This window comes from Castor canadensis, chromosome 2 (assembly GCF_047511655.1).
Source record: "Castor canadensis chromosome 2, mCasCan1.hap1v2, whole genome shotgun sequence".
Taxonomy (NCBI): domain Eukaryota; kingdom Metazoa; phylum Chordata; class Mammalia; order Rodentia; family Castoridae; genus Castor; species Castor canadensis.
Genome location: NC_133387.1, coordinates 148,303,412 through 148,323,574, shown reverse-complemented (window position 1 = coordinate 148,323,574; position 20,163 = coordinate 148,303,412). Strand labels below are relative to the sequence as shown.

Sequence of the window (20,163 nt, the reverse complement as noted above, 5' to 3'; positions counted from 1 at the left end):
CCGAGCTGCACAGTGTATGCAGGAATTTAAAAGGTTTTGTTTATGAAGTTTGTTTTTATTTTTATTTATTTTGACCATGCTTGTTCAAAACTGCACGTAATAACCCATGAATAAGGGTGGGCTTACTGTAGTTAAGAAATTATATTAAGACGGCTGGCTGGCAGAATGGCTCAAGTGATAGAGCACCTGCTTAGCAAGTGCAAGGCCCAGATGTCAATCCCCTAGTACTGCCAAAAAAATAAAATGAGAAGAGATTATATAAATAAAATGCTATCAAATAATACTGGGTTAGCATGATAACATTTTCTAAATCACAAAGTTCAAGAAGGATACAGTCCTATGAGTTGAGAGGAAATTTTAGGACAAAGTCAACTGATCAAAGGTGCTATAGGGCTAGTGAAGTACCTCAAGTGGCAGAGCATCTGTCTAGCACAACCACTACTGCCTAGACTTTGGTCCTCCCACTTAAGCCTCCCATGTAACTGGGATGACAGGAATGCTACACCATGCTCACATTGTTGGTTGAGACGGGGGGTGTGGGGAGAGAAGGGGTCTCGCTAACTTATTGCCTAGACTGGCCTCAAACTGTAATCCTCTTGATCTCCACCTTCCAAGTAGTTGGGATTATAGACATGAGTCACTGTCCCCAGCTAGAAAACAATTTTGACTGCAAAATATCCCTGGCTAAGCTATGGTGCAGTCCTAAAACATGTAGTGTATTTTTTACCCCAACCTCTTTGTTGGTAGTACAGACTTCAATCATTTTATTCTTTCACTCACTATAAGAAGCCAGTCAGAGACAGGCAACAGGGTATGGCAGGAGTAATGTTTATTTAGTTCTAGTTGACTATCAAATAAAAGCCTTCTAAGTTTTAAGGATGGATTTTAGATAATTAATATCTAGTTACCTCACATCTTCACCTTCCTCTAAAATAGATAAACAGATAGTACATTTTTCCTCTGTGTCTTCCTCAGTCCCTTCTTCCCCATCTTGTTTGCAGTGCAGTTTCCTCTGTGAGAACCAATCAGTTGTTACCTTATTAGCAGAGATGACATTATTGAACAACTGAGTAAAGTCTGCATTCATTTAAAAAAACAACAAATCAAAACAAAACAAAACCACATATTCATACACAATTTATTTCTCAGATAAGACTGTCATGTATTAATGGACAAACTATGTGACTATCAATTAAGTATTCTTTTAAGACCCTACAATAATCAGAATAAAAAGCAATCAGCAGAAATTTGTTAGAAAGCTTTCACTTTTAATCTATAATGAGGGTGATGCACTGTATAAATTCTATCTCAGTCTCATTATCAACACAGCTAAAGAAATTTTATTTTACTAATGAGTATTTCAAACACCACCTGTATAAATTAATGTTAGTCATAATATTTAGCTTAGCTAGCTAAGGACTGAAAGGACTTGATTTGGTGGCAATGCCTCATTAACACTCTTAGCAAACATGAAAAATACAAAGAACATATCACTTTATCATTATTCTCTGCATAATATAAAGCATTCTTTGTTCCTTACAGGAACTTAACAGATCTATTCCATAATTCCTACATATAGTACTATACAAAGAATGGAGAGTAGCATATAAGAAATATAAACTAAAAATCCATCAAAATCAGTGGCTAGTTAAAAAAAAAAACAAACCAACAAAATTATGGTAACTGCCACATAATGGAATTCTATATAAGCTATTAAAAAGAATATGGATGCTGGGCGCCGGTGGCTCACACCTGTAACCCCAGCTATTTGGAAGGCTGAGATCAGGAGGATCTCGGTTCAAGGCCAGCCTGGGCAAAGAGTTCACAAGACCGCCCCCCCACCCCCAATCTCCAAAATGACCAGAGCAAAATGGGCTGAAGGTGAGGCTCAAGTGGCTGAGCACTGCTTTGCAAGTGCAAAGCCCTGAGTTTTGTGGGACCCCCAGTCACACACACACAAAAAAGGAGCCAAGTGTAGTGATGTATGCCTGTGGTCAGAACACTCACGAAACTGAGCTGGAGGCCAGCCAAGGCTACATAGCAAGACGCTGTCTCTAAAACCACAATAATAATATAAAAATAAATAAATAAAAGAATATGGGATATTATAGAATAAAAAGATAATATATAAAACTATTCTTTTAAAAAGTGGAAGAAAAGTTATACATATTACAAAATGCACAAAAACATCTGAAAGAATACCTAAGAACTATTAAACTATGATTTCACTTCTGAAAAGGAAGACAAGGATTTATAGGCTAAGGAATTTCAGAGTATGTATTTTCATAATTCCAGTTTTTTTCACCATATTTGTATTACTTTTATAATAAATAATATAGTTGTTAGACTCCAAAGAAGGTCTATAATATCAAATTCTATTTATTTCAATTACAATCTAGAAGTTTCATAGATTCTTACCTTTTTGTACTTATGTGGATATGTACATCTTTCAATTGTGCCCTGGGACGCTCCACGATTGACATTTCCTAACCTTTCTTCCAAATGAATCAGTTCCTGAAAGTGAAGAATAATTAGTATTAAAAGCCAGATAATTCACTAAACAATACTGTCAATACTGCAAATATGAACTTCCATATATATAAACCTATAATATAAATACAATACTCACAAAAAAAGCTTATTTACATACAAGGTAAATGGTTGTTTATCTATGGTAAGACAAAATGGTTGCCTACAACTTTCTTCTCAGCCAACAGAAGTGATATTACAAAAGTATCCTTATAAATTAGGACAACAATATTATAGCATGGTACTATACCTATATGTAGATATACACATAGAAGATGAAACCCTTCTATTGAATTAGGGTAACAAATAAAACAACAGTTCTAAGTCACACCATCTTCAACTTCCAAACTGACATGAACATAGTAAAACTTTAAATAATATTCAAATGATCTGTTCTCTTGAAATTCAAATGAGGAAATTTTAGCTACAGAGTCAATTTCTTAGGTTTCTTTTTCTCAGAAATGCTTCTTTAAAATTCAAGTTCAGTCAACAGCATTAACGTTCCCTCATGCAGATATTTAATGGCATAGTTCTTTATCTGATATTTGTATTGATTTATTAAACTTTTACATTCCTTTATATCAGTATTTTCACTGATTCTTTTTTAAATAGTTAACTTTTCACCCTAAGATTAATATTGCTTATAAATCTTTCTGTAACCCCCAGAAGCAGTATCAGAAAATCAGACAATTTACAGCTTTCTGATTCTCAAGTACTGCCACAGTCTTGTTTAACTGTGAATGGCAATAGTGTACATATTCTATATACTGTCTCTGCACTAAAAATACCATGGCAAATATCTTCATGTATCTTATTACATACCTCAAAATTGCCCCTGAAAGGACCTCTGAATGATGTCCCATCCAATCCTGACGAAATGTAACGTATGTGAGGATAGCCTGCCATGTCAGGAACCTATTTTTAATACAAGAGATAGGCTAAGTCAACTAAAAAAGTCTTGTATTTTACTGTCAATATTGAATAATTCAAGATACTCAATGCTCTCCACTCAATTCTTAAAATTCAACTTCAATAATTCCAACTAAGCATTCTATAACTGGGTTATGTTCCTCTTAAAATATAATCTCTTATAACTTTTAAAATATAGTCAGAAGAATTATAAGAAAAAAACTGCTGTTTCAGGAGATAACAAAGTTTCTTCTACTTGATGTGTCTTGCACAAAGAATTCTGTGTATAGCTGGATGGGAGCTACTCAGAAGGTTGAGACAGGAGGAAACAGCTTGAGCCCAGCAGTTCAATACTAGCCTGGGCAACACAGCGAGACTCTTGTCACAAGACCTATGTAAAATTTTCATAAAATCTTGTCAACTTCAAAGACCTATGTTAAACAGTATAAAATAAAAATGCACAGAATTTTCCAACAAAAATTTAACTTCAAGGTAAATTGTTGTTTCATTTGGTTTGGTTGTTGGCAGCACTGGGGTTTGAACTCCGGGCCTTGTACTTGCTAGGCAGGTGCCCTACCACATGAACCATACCTCCAGCCCTTAATCAAGGTTAAGTTTTATACTCCTTCCTCTAGTTTCCTAACAACAGAATGAATCCTACATTTTGGAGGGGAGGAGGGGGCGCTTGATTGTGTAAGTAAGAGTTTTAATAGTGTTTTCCAATTTTTTTTAAGGTACAATTGCTCATTATTTGCAGATTGCTGTGAATTGGCCAACGGACTAAAATTTATTTGCAACACAAAATCAATACTTGTTTTCACAGTCATTTGTAGACTTGACAGAATGGCCAACATGCATGTTCCCAACCAAGGTTAAAGCAAGGGTCTGTCTTCTTGAATTAGCTCACTGTAAGCAAGATTTTTTTTCCATTTTTTTGCAGTCTGTTTAGTGTTATGTTTTTCACATTTTTGGGTGCTTTTTTCATTGTTTAAAATGGTTTCCAAGCCTAGTTCTTAAGTGCTTATCTAGTGTTCCTAAGCCAAGAAGGCTGTGATGTGCCTTGTGGAGAAAACATGTATTAGGTAAGTTTTGGTCAGGTTCTGTTTTTGGGAACTCAGTGTGTGTAGCAACTATATATAACATAGCTATTGTTCAAGTTCAACTTTATTAGGAAAGGGAGGTTACGGGATAAGAGCGCCATTCTTCTGCCTTTATAAATTTCTAGTATTACTTTCTAATCTGCCTCCATTTAATCAAACGTACTCTAGCAGACTTACAGCTTTAACAGACAATTCATACGTGGCAAAGAATTTGAGCTAATTAAGCAATAGCTTCTAACCTTCAAATGGTATATTATTTAAATTACCCCAACTGTCCTTATAACCAAGATCAGATAATTCAACTTCTACACATCTCCAAGAAAAATCAGACAGGAACTCCTGCTTCCCAAATTTCTCAGTCTTCACTTAACCAGAAATTCTCAGTCTCCTTCCTGTAGTTTTTGTGTACGAGCCTCCTCATTTTAGTATTCAAACTTTACCCGTTCCTGTCTTGTTTTCTCTAGCCTGGATCTGTGCTTCATTGACCATTACTCACCTCTCTCTTTGAAGGAACAATTCCTGTAACAGTTTTCTGTCTTATAACTAAAAATAACCTACATTTCTTTCAAACCCAAATTCTCTCCTTCATCTTGGAATTATTACCAATCCCATTTCTCACTTTCCTTTCACAGCCATACTCACTGTCCATATTCACTGCCGGCTACAGTTGTGACTCAGTGATAGAGCACTTATCTAGAAAGCTGTGATCTCTCCATCACTACTCAAATCATTCTGACAAAAAACACCCCAAAATCACAGCAAAGTCAGATGCATTCAACACTTTTCAAACTCTGGGTTTTTTGGTGATGAGAAACTACTGGCCATATCAATTTTTGACATTATTATAACTTTATTTCTCAACTTTTTGAGAATGTTCTCAGAATCATTTATTTGAATATAATAGTCATTTTAATACTGTATTGTCATTGTCTATTCACATTCTTGTCATTTAATTCTCTTCCTTAGATTCATTATTCCTTTCCCTAGATACTTTGGAGGTCCAGACCATAAACATAACATTTTTCTGGACAAACTTGACACAAAGTCACCTCAAATATGGTATGCCTAAAACTTATTTCACCTAACTCTTTCTCCAAATCATCCAATATTCTCCAATATAGTGAATGGCATTATTGTATCTCTACTAACCCGAACCAGAAATCTGGGAGTCATCCTAAGTATTACTCAAATGTGTCCCATTATTTTTATGTCATCTGACACTGCTTTTGTTCAGGAATTTATCAACACTTACCTCTTCTGTTATGTCTAAATGAGTTTCTTCTCCCTAACCTGGAATCTATTTTTCATATAAATGAGGAAATGTAGTCTTTCTAACTGTACTCTGATTAATTCACTCTAAAAGCAATGATGCAATTAGGATATTTCCCCTTCAACATTCCTGAGTTCCAGATTCTTGGTAAAGTATCTTTACTTCATTTCTCCTACCTCCAATCCCTAATGGTGCTGAAGACAGAACCCAGAAAGCCTCACACATGGTCAAGCTCTTTGCCTCTGAGCTACCCTTCAGCCTACAGATGACCCTCATTCCACTGAGATCTAGTGGAAGTTCTTAGTCCTTATGCTATATGATACTTCATTATATATTGCACCCTCTGCAGGAACATCATTCCACAGTCAAAGATGCTTAGGAGTCACATATACTATGAGCTTCTCTGAACCTCTACAGTGAGGAAGAAACTGCTCTCTTTTCTGTCCCATATTTATAATAGCAAACTCAATAAATGTTTGTTAAACTTGTTTCATAGAACTCAACTTTGTATTAACAAAATGTGAACTTGTTCCAATCAGAAGTAGAGAATCAGTATTGTTCTTCTGTAGATTATAAATTTATCACAACAGATCCATTCTACTTATGGCAAGTTAACTAAAGCACAAGTTCTAGTGACAGAAGATCACTATTATCTTAGCATACAAAAAAGCCCCACTTTTTTTTGTCATTTTGTACATTAAGAGTACATATTACAATGCATATTATAAAGATGGATTTTAATATTATCTAATCCTTTTTTATGGAGCAAATTTCCATCTAATTAAGAGAAATGTCTCAAATCCTATGAAAACATCCTTAACAACTAAAATATCAAAGTATTTTAACAAAACATTTAATTTAGAAAAGGAAGATAACTTTTACAAGAACATGTCAGAATATTGAAACATTTTCATTTTACCATTAAAGGAAGAGCTCCTAATTGTAAGTGATGAAGTCGAGGAGGTGCATGGTAGTGGGCCAAGTGAGGATGCAATGCACCAGGGGTATAAGTAGCTGCGGTCACTCCAGCTTCAATTCCCAGTTCCCTGAGAAAGGATGGATGAGAACAGTTTAACTTCGCATCCTCCTTAAGTCTCTTTATTGTCAACAGAAATAAGGGAATGTCTGTATTTTCAAAGATACCAAGTTTCTTAATTTACCAAGTTGAGAAAAAGGTAATTTAGCCCCCAAAACTTAACTAAAAATTTCAAATTTATTTCACAAATGAAAGCTCAAAAAACTCAAAACTTTATGACCATAAGGAAGAAAGATTTGTACTTGGTTTCACATTACAAAGGAAGAAGGCTTTTGTTTATTAGATATCATCTCTGTGTTGTTGGCATCAAGGATAATTACAATAGCAAACTCTTCTATACCTTATAAAACAAGGTTAAACAAAATATTAGGAAGGGTAAAATCATTGTATATGCTAAATCTTTAATTTTACCTTCTGCCTCAAAAGTCACTGTCTATCAAGATCTCAATGACTGCCTACATACAATGGACACAGACAGAAAATTTAGGGAGTCTGGAAGTAGGGCTCAAGTGGTAGGGCACCTGCCTAGTAAACACAAACTCCAAGTTCAAACCCAGTGCTGCCAAAAACAAACAAACAAACAAAAAACAAATACAAATTGCATGCAGATCTATTTCCACCTCTTTAGGAAAGACCAGAAGCCTAGGAGAATGAAGGGTGGATTGCTTTCATTAATGGCAGAAGTTGGAGGTGGGGGAGCAAATCTAAGTACAAAGGTGGGGGTGGGTAAGATAAAGAATTTGGGGAAAATAGGATCAGATTAGGGAGTTAACTTCAGTGGTAAACACTAATGAAAATTACAGGAAAAAAAATTCAACTCTATTCCTCTCATTTATATGTGGACTCTAAAAAAAAGTCAAACTCAGGCATTAAGAAAAAGTAATACAGACTGGGTGAACTTGACCAAAGTTCATTATGTGAACATATATAAATTTCAAAATAAATCCCTTTTACAATTAATTTATGCTAATAATTTTTTAAAGAAATAATGTAAAATAAAATTTAAAAAGTCAAACTCAAGGAAGTACAGAAAAGAATGCTGGTTATCAGGTGTGGGTAGAGAGGGAGAGTTAGAAAGGGAAAAGAAAGACCTCTGGTCAGTGGGTACAAATTTTCAGTTAAGGAGGCCTAAGTTCTAGTGTTCTACTGTGCACAGCATGGTAGAAAGCTAATAATAGATTATATATTTTAAAACTGTTAAAAGAGAATTTTAAATTTTGCTACCATAATATTTGAGGTCATATATACTCTAACTTGAGTTGATCATCCCATAGTGTATTAATGTATCAAAACATACTGTATCCAATACACACAATTACTAACAATTATTTGTCAACCAAAAATGAAAATTTTTTTAAAAAGTTCTATTTCTGCTGGAGGTGATTCTCTAACCCAGAATTCAAACTCCTTTTCTATCCAGGTCTCTGCCTGCCCAAAGGCAGTGCCTCATAGTTAAGCTGGGGGTTCTGCTTTTCTGAACTACCGAAATTTCTTTAGGGCATTCCACTGCAAAGCATTTCTTCCCATACTTTCACCAGAAGCTGCTGAGCAAGACTGTGAAATAAACAAGATACTGACCAGGCAGACCTTTCTGGAGCCTGACGAGGATGTGAGGACATAGTCTGAGGCACATGAATATGATGCCCATGACCATAGTTTGGGTGCATCCTATGTGGATGGGGTGGGGGGCGCTCATGTGCCCGCCTGGAAACACAGAACACAAAAAGACCACTGGAAATAATTGAATAATTGGTTATTTCTTAATGTAGAAAAAAATTCTAGCATTTATATTATGAACATCTACAGACTAGTTGTAAAATTAATTTTTAGCAGTAAATTATAAATGCATTAATAGAAAATCATTGAATCAGTATCATTTATTAATAATTTATATTTACTAATTATTTACGATTTAAGACATTCTTATATATGAAATAAATTATGTTTATCATAAATTTAGTAATAAACAAATAGTAGAACAAGAAACCATAACCTCCTTCACAAATTTTAACTGTTCATTTTGTCCAGCACCTCGAATTCAAATATCATCTCAAGAAAAAGACAATTTTAACGTTATCTTGTAAACCTTTATAGCAGAATAACAGGAATTGAATGGAAATAAAGTTTAAAAAAAAACTAAGTACCCCAGCAAATGTCATAGAAAAAGGAAGTTATTTTATGTAAACATATAAAGCAGGAAAAGTGGAAACATTTATTTTACCCCTCTATTATAAAAACATTGAATTGTGTAACTCAGTTTGTTTCTTCTTTTCCTGATGACAGTCAAATGTGCAAATGTGAATGATCATAAATCCTAAACAAAGGACACTAAAGAAAAGTTCAGTCTCAGGAATTCATGTTTATACTCTAAGTCTTTTCTGTAAGTTTCTGACACATGCACAAATTTTACTTTGTAGCTACTGAAGGATAAGACTGTTAAGTTGGCAACTTTCTACTTAAAGGGTTATATTAGAATGGCAGCAACAGCTTCTGGATAAAACATTAAATTATTTAACTAAAGATAGAACTAAGACAAATGCTAGTCCATAAATTAGATTAAGAATTTTGTAAACATTTTATGTAAATTATGGGTTAAAAGGTAATTTTTTTTCATTTCTATGGTCTCTGATGCAATTACTCAGTAAGCCTTTGTCATATGAAAACAGCCACAGACAATAAATGAAGGAACAGTATAGCTGTTTTTCAATAAAACTATTTATGAAAACAGGCAGCCAGAATCAGACCAACAAGAATTTGCTGCCCTGAATTAGAAAATCAGATCCTAAATTCTGAAAAGAAAAAGTTCACTTAAAAGGTCTTTCATAAATTTGGGGGAATATTTTAATATTTAAATGCATAAATGTCATTTTTTGAAAATTTTATTAGTATTCTTCTGTTTAGTGAGATAAATCAAATTAAATCTTCAGTATCTTTAGATCATGTTCTTCAGGATCAACTTTAACATCAATATTTATTATGGCATATTGCAAAAACAGACTTAAAAGAAATTAGTTTGCTTAAACCAATTATGACCATTAAGTCATACACCTAAAATGCTTAAACTTATTTTGCCAACAACTGTAATTCAAGATTATGATAAAGAATTAATTCTGGGGACTGGAGGAGTGCCTCAAGTGGTAGATGCTTGCCTGGTAAATGCGAGGACGTGAGTTCAAACCCCAGTACCACCAGAAAAAAAAAAAAAAGTTGATTCCACGTTGCTAATTTAGCTCAGCGGTCACAAGGTCTTCAATTCGATCCTCAGCACCACAAAACAAAGAAAGAATTTCTTAGTGAACCAAGGATTTAGCATAGTTACATTGCTTCTAAAGACTTCATGGTCTTAAGGGCAAAGGGTGTGGCTCAAATGCTACAGCACCTGCCTAACAAGCAAGAGGCCCTGAGTTCAAATCCCTAGTACCAGTGGCGGGGGTGGAGAGGTTTCCTTAGTTTTAAAGATCAATGGAAGTGAAAGGAAAAGCAGGCATGGTTTTCTTTTAAAAAACAGGAAACATACGTTGGATGTTGCATCAACCTCCTCCTTTGAACTTCCATCCTCTGCATCACTTCATGAGGGTGCAGTCTCTGTGCTGGAGGCGCAGCGGCTGGAATATGGTGTGAAATCGGCTGGTGTGTGGGAGGAAGATGCTGAGGGATTGGTGCAGCTGTACTAGGTAAGTGAGTCGGGGGTGGGGGAGCCACAGGATGAGATGTCGCATGAGAAGATATTTGAGAATGGAAAGCATGTACAGGATGAGGAATAACATAATCCACTTGAGGTGCAGGCTGAGTCTGAGGAGGAGGGTTTCCATGAGAGTGAGGGCAAGCAGAAGCTTGATGGTGAAGTGGTCTTGTCAAAGAAGCATCTGCAAGAAAAATGTTTCACATTAATATGCATAATAGTTTTACTTCATTCACAGCATTACAACACTCTGTTACAAGAATGCACCAAAACTTTTTGAAGAAATCCCCACTGATAAAAACTGGAAGTAATCCAAATGCTGTGGTAAACATCTGTGTATATCACTCCTCTGTGCTTATTCTCTTTCATATTCATGTATGTATACACATATATGTGCTCACAGACCATTTTTGTAGCATAAATTCCTATGAGCAAGTATGAGTTTGAAAGAACAACTTAAATTCAGATACAAAACGCCCTTTCCAAAGACTGCCTTAATCAAGGCTTCCATCAACAATACACAATCACTACATTTTTCACAGTGTGGTAGTGCACATTGTAAACCCAGCAATTGGGAAGAAGAGACAGAGTGATTCCAAATTTGAGGCAAGCCTGGGGCTACAGAGCAAGCTCAAGGTGAGCCCGTGCGACTTAGTGGGACCTTGTCTCAACACCTCCCTCAAAATAAAGAACCCTGTATTTTTAAAACAAATGCAAACATGAGAATAATCTTTTGCTTGTGGGCCACTGCTATTTCGTCTTCTCAGCATTATCTACTTCTATCCTCAGCCTATTGTATTATTCACCTTTTTCATATAAGTGTTCCTTGTACATGGAGGAGGCTTTATCGTAAGAGGGTGTAAACACTTTTCTGAGTTGCCTTTCATTTTTGGCAACACAAAACCTTTTGCTTTTCTGTAGTCAAACTGTACTGGGGACACAGCTCAGTGAATGAGCATTTGCCTAGTATGTGCAAGGCCCTAGGTTTGATTTGATGGATACAGCCCCGAGAAATGCAAAAGAAAAAAAAACTTGGGGACAGACAGACAGACACACACAGACACACACACACACACACACACACACACAAGCACACAAAAAACTATGTGTTTTTGTTATTTGAGACAGGGTCTTGTTATATAGCCCAGACTGGCTTTGAACTTGCAATTCTCTCTCGCTATACCCAGCTTCAATTATAATTTTATAAAAATATCTTACTTTTTTTCTTTTCTTTCTTTTTTTGGTGGGACTGGGATTTGAGCTTAGGGCTCCATGCTTTTCCACTTCAGCCACACCTCTAGTCCATTTTGCTCTGGTTACTGTCTTTTGGAGATGGATCTTCCAAACTATTTGCCTGGGTCAGCCTCAAACCACAATCCTCCCAACCTCAGCCTCCCAACTAGCTAGGATTATAGACATGAGCCACCAACATCCTGCTTTATCTTACTTTTTCTTATGATTTACTGGTTAAATAGAGCTACACAGAAGCTTGACTGGGCACAACTGAAACAAAAATATTCTTTTTTTTGCTGCTCCTCTCTTTCCGTTCCCCTCGCCCCCATTTCATTTTTCCTGTGCTGCATTAAGGAGTCAGAGCTTAGTACACGGTTCAAGTGGTAAAGCACTTGTATAGCAAGTGTGAGACCCTGAGATCAATCTCTAGCACAGCCAAAAAAAAAAAAAAAAGTCGTCTTGATTTCTCCAAATTGCATTTCATTAGACAATATTCTTGGTAGTCTGGCATAGAGCTACAGTTATTCTCTACTTTTATTACAGAAATTTGAAGGATTTTCTTTTCCTTCAAATTTTAACACTATTGATCCATGCAGCAGCAGTGATAGCTAACTTTCGGTGAAAGCATAACTCAGGCAACTGTATTTTCAAAGGAAGTTTCTTAGCATGTATCTAAAGGAAACTTCCACAACACTCAATATAATTTGTGGTTTCTATGTGTTTAACCAAAATCAATGCTTTACTCTTTAAAAGGAACATAGCCTAGTAACTTAGGGTCATAAAAACAGGAGTCACCATATTTTATCACTGTCACATTTTTTCCAACTTCAAAATTTTCTATCACTACAATCATTATGCAAGACATATTACTCACAAATGTTACAAAATCTTATTGTTTACTTTCAGAATGTATCCACTTATTGAACTCTTTAGTTAACATTAATTCACTGATGTTTCATTGTCTTGTTTCATTTTGTTTTTGCAGTACTGGGGTCTGAACTCAGGACCTCACACTTTCTAGGCTGCTTGAGCCACTCCACCAGCCTTTTAATTCACTGTTTATCTAAACAAAACATAGCTAACCATGTAGAAGAGTGGCATATTGTAAGTTCCATCAACCATTTCCATTCCTTTTCAAATTTATGTGTGTTTTGCCATCTTAGAAAAATTTGTATAAAACTATATGATCACCTATCAATTTTGCATAAAATAGAATTTTAATTACTTTTGAAATTGCTTCCTAAAAGTGCAACATGAAGCTGTTTCCACATCATACTCTAATTTGTGTGTGTGTGTGTGTGTGTCTGGGGTTTGAACTTATCACTAAATTCTTACAGTATACGCACTTAATGATTAATAATTAGTCCTTGGCAAGCATGGTGGCACACCCCTTTAATCCCAGCATGGTGGTAGCTGAGGTAGGAATCATGAATTCTGGGCCAGCGTACGCTATACAGTAAGACCAGTTTCAACCCCCTTATCCCCAAAAAAATGATAAACAGCCTTATTTATCTTAGCAGTACACCTTAGTAAGAATGCCAAGTACAGTTGTTTTAATGCTTCATCAAGATCATACACTTTTCAAAAGCAAAGACACATTTTCTTATTGCAGTAGTGCTACTGGTATGCAAACAGTTCACTTGGGTTAAAGTTTCACAATTTATAGCTAATCGGAATTATTCCTAGTTAACCAATATGAAGAATCTGAGGACAAAAAGATTTAACAATTTGCCCAAAGACACTAGGCTAATTAATCAGAGCTGGGAAGCTGACCCAGATCTATCTAATTCTAAACCCAGTGCTGTACTACACCATGGTTTTCCCCAGTTCAATTTAAACAAAAGTTTAAGAACTATATGCTTCACATCTGAATTAAAGCAAATTCCAAGCGTTTTAAAAAAGAGTATGGGGGAGGGGTGTGTGTGTAAACTCCACTTAGGAAAAGAAGTGTAGAGCACAGTTATCACAAGGGAATACAATTCAAATTTCCTACCTTCATTCTCATTCACAGACCCCCAATGAGGAGTAAAAACTGGTGCAACCCCTTGGAGAGAAATTTAACAGTATTTACTTGAAAGTTTACTTCTTTGACACAACAATCTCACTCCTAGGAAGTTATCCTATAGATAAGACTCAAACAACTACAAACAATTTAAAGGTTCATCAACAGAGGATTGATTAAAGATATAATGAAATATTATGAGGATGTTAAAAAACCAGTAAGGAGGAGGAAGCAGAATAAAAAGCAACCATTGACCTGAATTTTTATGTGCTCAAATTTTTATGGAAAAAAATCCAATGCACCATTAAATTAAAAAAAAAAGAGAGGCAGAATACTATGTGTGATATGGTTTCATTTTTTTTTCTTTAAAGATATACATATATAATGTGTATTTACAAAGAAAATTTCTGGAAATTTTTACAGTAAGTTTTAAAAGTCTTGCTTCTGAGGAGTAAGATTAGTGAGCTAGAAAGAATGGGCTTTTGACTTTTCATTTTATAACACTGCAAAATTCAAACTTTTAAGAAAGAACATGAAACACTTTTACAATAAAAGTAAAACAAGTGTTAAGTCTAAATCATTAATTTTTTATTAGTACACTTTAAAAGTATAATTAAAAATTATAATTTGTTTTAGTATATTATTTTTAAAGGGGAAGGACAAGAAACCACACACACTAAAAAGGAACAATTAAAGGTGAACACCAACAAACATTATAAAACAGCCTATATATCATATCAGTGTTCATGCACAGAATTTGCCCACTGGCCAAAGCTTGCAAAAACTAGCAGTGTTTCTAAACCTGTTTTCCAACTTATACTTCATGTTTTAAGTTGCATTATAGAAAAGGTACGTAAAATATCACCAGTTTCACTATACAAATTCAGGCTGATTCCAGCTCTGTCTGCACAAGGGTAAAAATTTTTTAAATTTTTGGAGTGGAAAAAGAAATTCAAGAAATTACTTACTGCATGTAATAAGAACATAAGATAAATTTCCTTGCCATCTTCCTGGTTTACTCTTGACATAAATTTTCAGCATTTGTTGTCAAAGTATTTATTAAACTTATAATCTAACAAAATAATAAATGTTACAAGGCCCAAGCATATTTATCATTTCTTACGATAGCTAATGGATTCCAATTCTTTAGAAAAGCCTGCCCGGTCCTATTTTAATTGCCGTCACCAAATGAATATAAGATCCTTTTTCCAACTGGCATTCTTTCAAGAACTCTCTTTTATACCTCAGTTAATTTGAAAATTCTTAGACAAAATTTATTTTACTGTGTCTAGAAATATACTAAATGTTCACATATCTTCGGTTACTCCTAAAAAATAAATCATCTTAATTCCTTAAAACTTGCTTTCACAAGAATATATGGTGCCATGCAATGTACTTCAATTTCATACATTTTAAAATGGGAAAAACACACCCCACTCTTAAGCCAAATAAATACTGAAAATTTATGAATTAGGGTTAATGAAAGGTTACTGCACACAGAAAACGCACAATGCTTCATTTCTATGCTACTGGGTTTTGTCCATTAAATTTATACTTACAAGGAGGTGGCATATAATGCCGACACGATGAGAGAGAGGGCTGTGGAGGGGGCTGGGGCTGGGGCTGCGCAACCATGCTTGATCCATAGCCATCTATGGATAATGGCTGACTCTGGGCGGCAGCAGCAGCCTGATGGCCAAAGATTGCAGCTCGGGATGAAGACACAGGGCAGCAGGGGTCAAATGCAGATGCTCCGTGAAAACCACCACTTCCATGACTTCTGATACCACTGTTGCTCAGGTCTACTGGCAATGCCTGCTATATAAAGAGGAACTAAATTTTATTGTCCTAAAGTTTTGTCAAAACACTAGTTTAGCTGGGCACTGGTGGCTCACACCTGTAATCCTAGCTACTCAGGAGTCTGAGATCAGGAGGATTGCGGTTCAAAGCCAGCCCAGGCAAATAGTTCAAGAGACTATCTTGAAAAACCCTTCACAAAAATAGGGCTGGTGGAGTGGCTCAAGGTAAAGGCCCTGAATTTAAGCCCCAGTACAGGGGGAAAAAAAAAAAACACTAATTCATGTTATAAAACCTAGAAAAAGAAAATCTTCAAATTAATTTGAAAATGGTGATTCTTAGTATAAAGACCCATTGAACACCAGGAAAACAATGGACATCCTGGATCGTAAAAACTATAGTGGTTTTATACAAAAATTTAACACCAATTTTTAAAATATCAAGCATAAGATCATATAAGGTAAACAAATGTTTAACTGACATATTACTTTAAGGTCTATTTCTCTTACACTGTCTACATCTTAGGAACTTTAAAATCCCACTTATATTATTCTCCTTTATTTAGGAGTCCTTAGAAAGCATATCATCATACCACCGAAAAGATTAAAGGTCTAAATAAAAACTTGTTCGTCCCAACTTTTTCTGTTATCACAAGCATTCAACTAAAATTCTATAGTACAAACAATCTATGTTATTAAAAATAAAAACAAAGTGCATGAGATTATTTAGGCCAAATCATGAATTAGCTTTACCTCACTTAACAAAACATTAACATTTAGTATGGACTGAGACATGGCTCAAGTGGTAGAAAGCCTGTCTAGCAAGTGCAAGGCCATGAGTTCAAACCCCAGTACAGCCAAGAAAAAAAAAAAATTAAGTCAATGATTCCTTTTACTAGGAATATGATTTGGGGGAAGGCTCAGTTACTAAATTAGAAAGTAAACCAGAATTTAGAACCTATCTCCACTCATCAGTGACTAAGATTTTTTCCTCAAAAGTATTTTACTTTTTAAAAATTTTTTTTAATTTATTCTTTTTTAATTTCATTTTATCGTTTTTACATTTACTCACATATGTATACATTGTTTGGGCCCCCCACCCCCACCCCGGATTTTTTGAGGCAAGAGTCTCACTGCCCAGCCTAGCCTCAAATTTATACTCCTCCTGTCTCAGCCTCCTCTAAACATTTGAAAAGTCTTACATACAAGTAGAGTAACTACAGCCTACAATAATCTATGGTAGCTTTCAAAATGACTACAAAAGAAGATCCTTGACATTCTTAACATGCAGAAATGGTAAACAAGATACAAATGCTAATTATCCTAATTTGATCATTACACATTGTACACATGTATCAAATGACTGATCTGCACCCCATATATACATACAATTATGCATCAGTTAAAAATTTAAAAATCTTAAATAAAACACCTTCACTTGACCCTAAAGCAGATTACAGAAAAATCGCTTCTTTATATTCTTAAGTAATTTCAATACATACCCACTTTGGGTTCCTGATAGCTGAAATTTTCAAAATGTGATTAAAGGAAATAAATATTTGACATCGCATATGGAATCACACGCAGGAAGTGTTCAACACTGGAAGCAGACGAAAAGAAATCAAGAAAGCTAGAGTAATGATTTATCAGAGACTCAGATCACTAGCCATCCTCTTTTTATTTAAGATGGGCTCCAGGATCAGGGGACAATAGAAATAAAAGGAATTCTAGATGCTAAAAGAGAGGAGAGGGTGAAGGTACACCATGTGCCTGCACTTAAGTAAATGGCCTCTTCCTAATGAGCTGACAAATACAATGTATGTCCTCAATTCAGGAAAATAAGATTTAAAGATAATATTGTGAGATTGTGAATTTGTTTATGGTTCAAATACTTTCCATTTTTTCCCTACTGCTTAAGAGTAAAATTGGCAAATGGACTGGAATACCAGCATCCTAAAAAGGTGACTAAGTTTCACCTTATGTCTGTCTCTATTCAGTATATAGGAGACTATAGGTAGGAGAATGTGGTTAAGAGGCTGGTCCCAGGCACAAAGTGCCAAGATACCCTATCTGAAAAATAAACTAAAGCAAAAAGGACTGGAGGTGTAATTCAAATGGTGGAGTTGGTGCCTAGCAAGTGCGAAGCCCTGAGTTCAAACTCTAGCATGGGAAAAAAAGGAAAAAAAGCCAAGTACAAGAGAGTAATAAAGGAACCTGATGAGTAAAGTGACTAGTGCAACTTCTCTGACTGTAGGCCTAATCTTTCTTGGCCTATCTACAATTTGGACTGAATCATAAGACAACAGCACAATCACAAATCCTCAGATTGGTTTGATTACTCCATTCCTTGGCTTCTTGCTACACCCAAACAGGTCTCAAGTACAGACTAAATGAAGTTATCTCATGGGCATCTGGCTAATTTCAGAAGTCTCCAAATGTCTATAAAGTCACAAATTGTTATCTTCAAAACCTCACTCTGTTCACTTTCATACCCATTATCACCACTAAATGCCTAGGATCCTGCTGATTCTTCTCAAGTTTTATTTGAAGTCATTATTTAAAGATGAGGTAAACAGACTCCATTTATTTTACACTGAATAGAACTGGAAAAGATATTCTACCTGGTTCAGGTTGAAAGGAAACATTATATAATATATAATAGGTGTATTACCAATTAACTCAACAACAAAAAGTTCTGATTGATCTTACTGCACCTCTTTAATGAATGCAGAAGCTAGTAGACCCACTTCTTCATCATTTTCCCACAATTCTTATAAACCCTCTTTTCAATTCAAATTGCTAGTAAAAGGAAGTTTTACTTTCACAAAGGCTTTTCATTCAGTTAAGTTTTTCCTGATGGCTTCTTCCAAGAGGGAGAGCAGACTCAGACACCAATTAATACCTTGAACTGTTACCAGAACCAAAACATCTAAAACCTTGCTAATCATATTTTTTACTAAACCCTTTCAAGTTTCTTCCTGATACTGGCTGCTAACTTCATTTTTTTTGGCGGGGGGGGGGGGGGGGGGAGAACATTCCTCCTTCTTCATTATTTTTAATTAGTAAGAACCAGAAGAGACAGCCACCAAAATTTAAAAAGATGGAACCAATTTAGGAAGGGTCAGGTGATTCAGAAAAGCAGTTGCTCTGAATTTTCTTTTTTGACTTTGTACTCCCAAATTACTTGTCAAAGTAACAACTTTTCCCTGAAATATCTTTTGGCTTATAAAGCACGTTAACACCAAGGTCTGCATCACAATTATATTACACACACACAACCCAGCAAAGGCTAAAATAATACATGCCTTCATTTACTCCATGTGATCACCAAAACTACATTAATTTTAGTCTACATTTTAAGCACCCACTAGTAATATCTACTAATTTACTCAATTGTAACGTTTTAACATTTTAATCCTCTAAAATTAAAAATTTCATCTGTTCCTAAGAAATTTTATCGAAGTTTGCATCTGAGAAAGCTGTTCATTCTTTAATGTATGAAATATAGTGAGCTTAGAAGTAGAAATAGAAAAGAAAAAATTAGAATTTTCCATTTTCTTACAAATTAGGTTAAGATTATAGTTTTAACAATGTTTGGAATACAATCCCAAAGATCAGATTCACCTGCATTTAAGTAAAAATATCAAAACTCATTTCAGAATAGAAAAGTGATTTTTAGATTATGGGTGATTTTCCATATTCTTGCTCCCCTTAATTATTTGCAATAATTTAGATCACTGGAAAACCCTAGAGACTTAATTTTTCAAAAGGTCAAAGACCACTAAAAATCAGGCCATTTTTTGCATGCAAGAATGACTTTAATTTGGTTCATAAAACTTAGCATTAGGGTTTTTGTTCTCTTCCAGAAGGCACCACAGTTTAAAAAGGAAGGAAAGAAAGAAGGGAGAGGGAAAGACTAACTCATCAAAATCCACATACCTGATCATGGTAGCTGGTGCCAGAAGTACTATTTGCTCCACAAGGTGCTTGTACTTGTGGAGGTCTTTCCACAGGGCAAGTAGGTTCATTAAATGAAGGAGATACTGGAACAGCTGGATGGGAAGTATGGTGGTGGTGGTGGTGATGTTGAAAATGGTGGCCATGCTGCTGAAAGCAACTTGTGTGTGGATGTCCTAATGCATGGTGATTCTGTGATGACCCTCCACACGGTGAGTGCTGGGGACAGCAGGAAGGTAACCTTGGCATTGCAGGAGGGCCAGTTTCTGTTACAGCACTAGATGCAGTTCTCCTTGAGTCATCTTCAAACAGAAACAAATGCAAAGAATGATCAAATCATGAAATATCACTATGTAAAATAAGTATTGTGTATAGATGACCAAAAGGATTAAGAAATGTTTTAGTAAATACAATATAGTGCTGCATGTTTAACATACACATTATATAATTTTGAGCAGTGATCTTCACTGGAATTTTCCTTGAAGTTTAAATTCTTCAGGAGATTTCCTAATTTATCATAATGTATAAATCTGGCAATAATGCTCTTTTCCTAGGCAATGTAAAACACAGACATGAAAATCAAAGTCTTGGTCTTTAAAACAATTTACAATATTATCTGCCTTTGTTATTTATCTCTAGCAACTGGGAA

General features: G+C 35.2%; 1 protein-coding gene across 20 annotated transcripts in view; it reads right to left on the bottom strand.

Annotated features, from left to right (window-relative positions):
• Positions 1–20,163, bottom strand: part of Rnf111 (ring finger protein 111) — a 127,141-nt gene that overhangs the window by 3,010 nt on the left and 103,968 nt on the right. For 11 of the 20 annotated variants that reach the window (XM_020175413.2, XM_074066072.1, XM_074066073.1 and 8 more), the window contains 9 exons: positions 19,497–19,816; positions 15,321–15,579; positions 13,753–13,803; positions 10,362–10,710; positions 8,423–8,575; positions 6,728–6,854; positions 3,352–3,444; positions 2,419–2,514; positions 909–1,036 (listed from right to left, as the gene is read on the bottom strand). In XM_020175413.2, coding sequence (XP_020031002.1) covers positions 909–1,036; positions 2,419–2,514; positions 3,352–3,444; positions 6,728–6,854; positions 8,423–8,575; positions 10,362–10,710; positions 13,753–13,803; positions 15,321–15,579; positions 19,497–19,816 — 1,576 coding nt within the window. The remainder of the gene's footprint in view (positions 1–908; positions 1,037–2,418; positions 2,515–3,351; positions 3,445–6,727; positions 6,855–8,422; positions 8,576–10,361; positions 10,711–13,752; positions 13,804–15,320; positions 15,580–19,496; positions 19,817–20,163) is intronic. The other 9 variants (XM_020175416.2, XM_020175417.2, XM_020175414.2 and 6 more) reach the window with 9 other exon arrangements.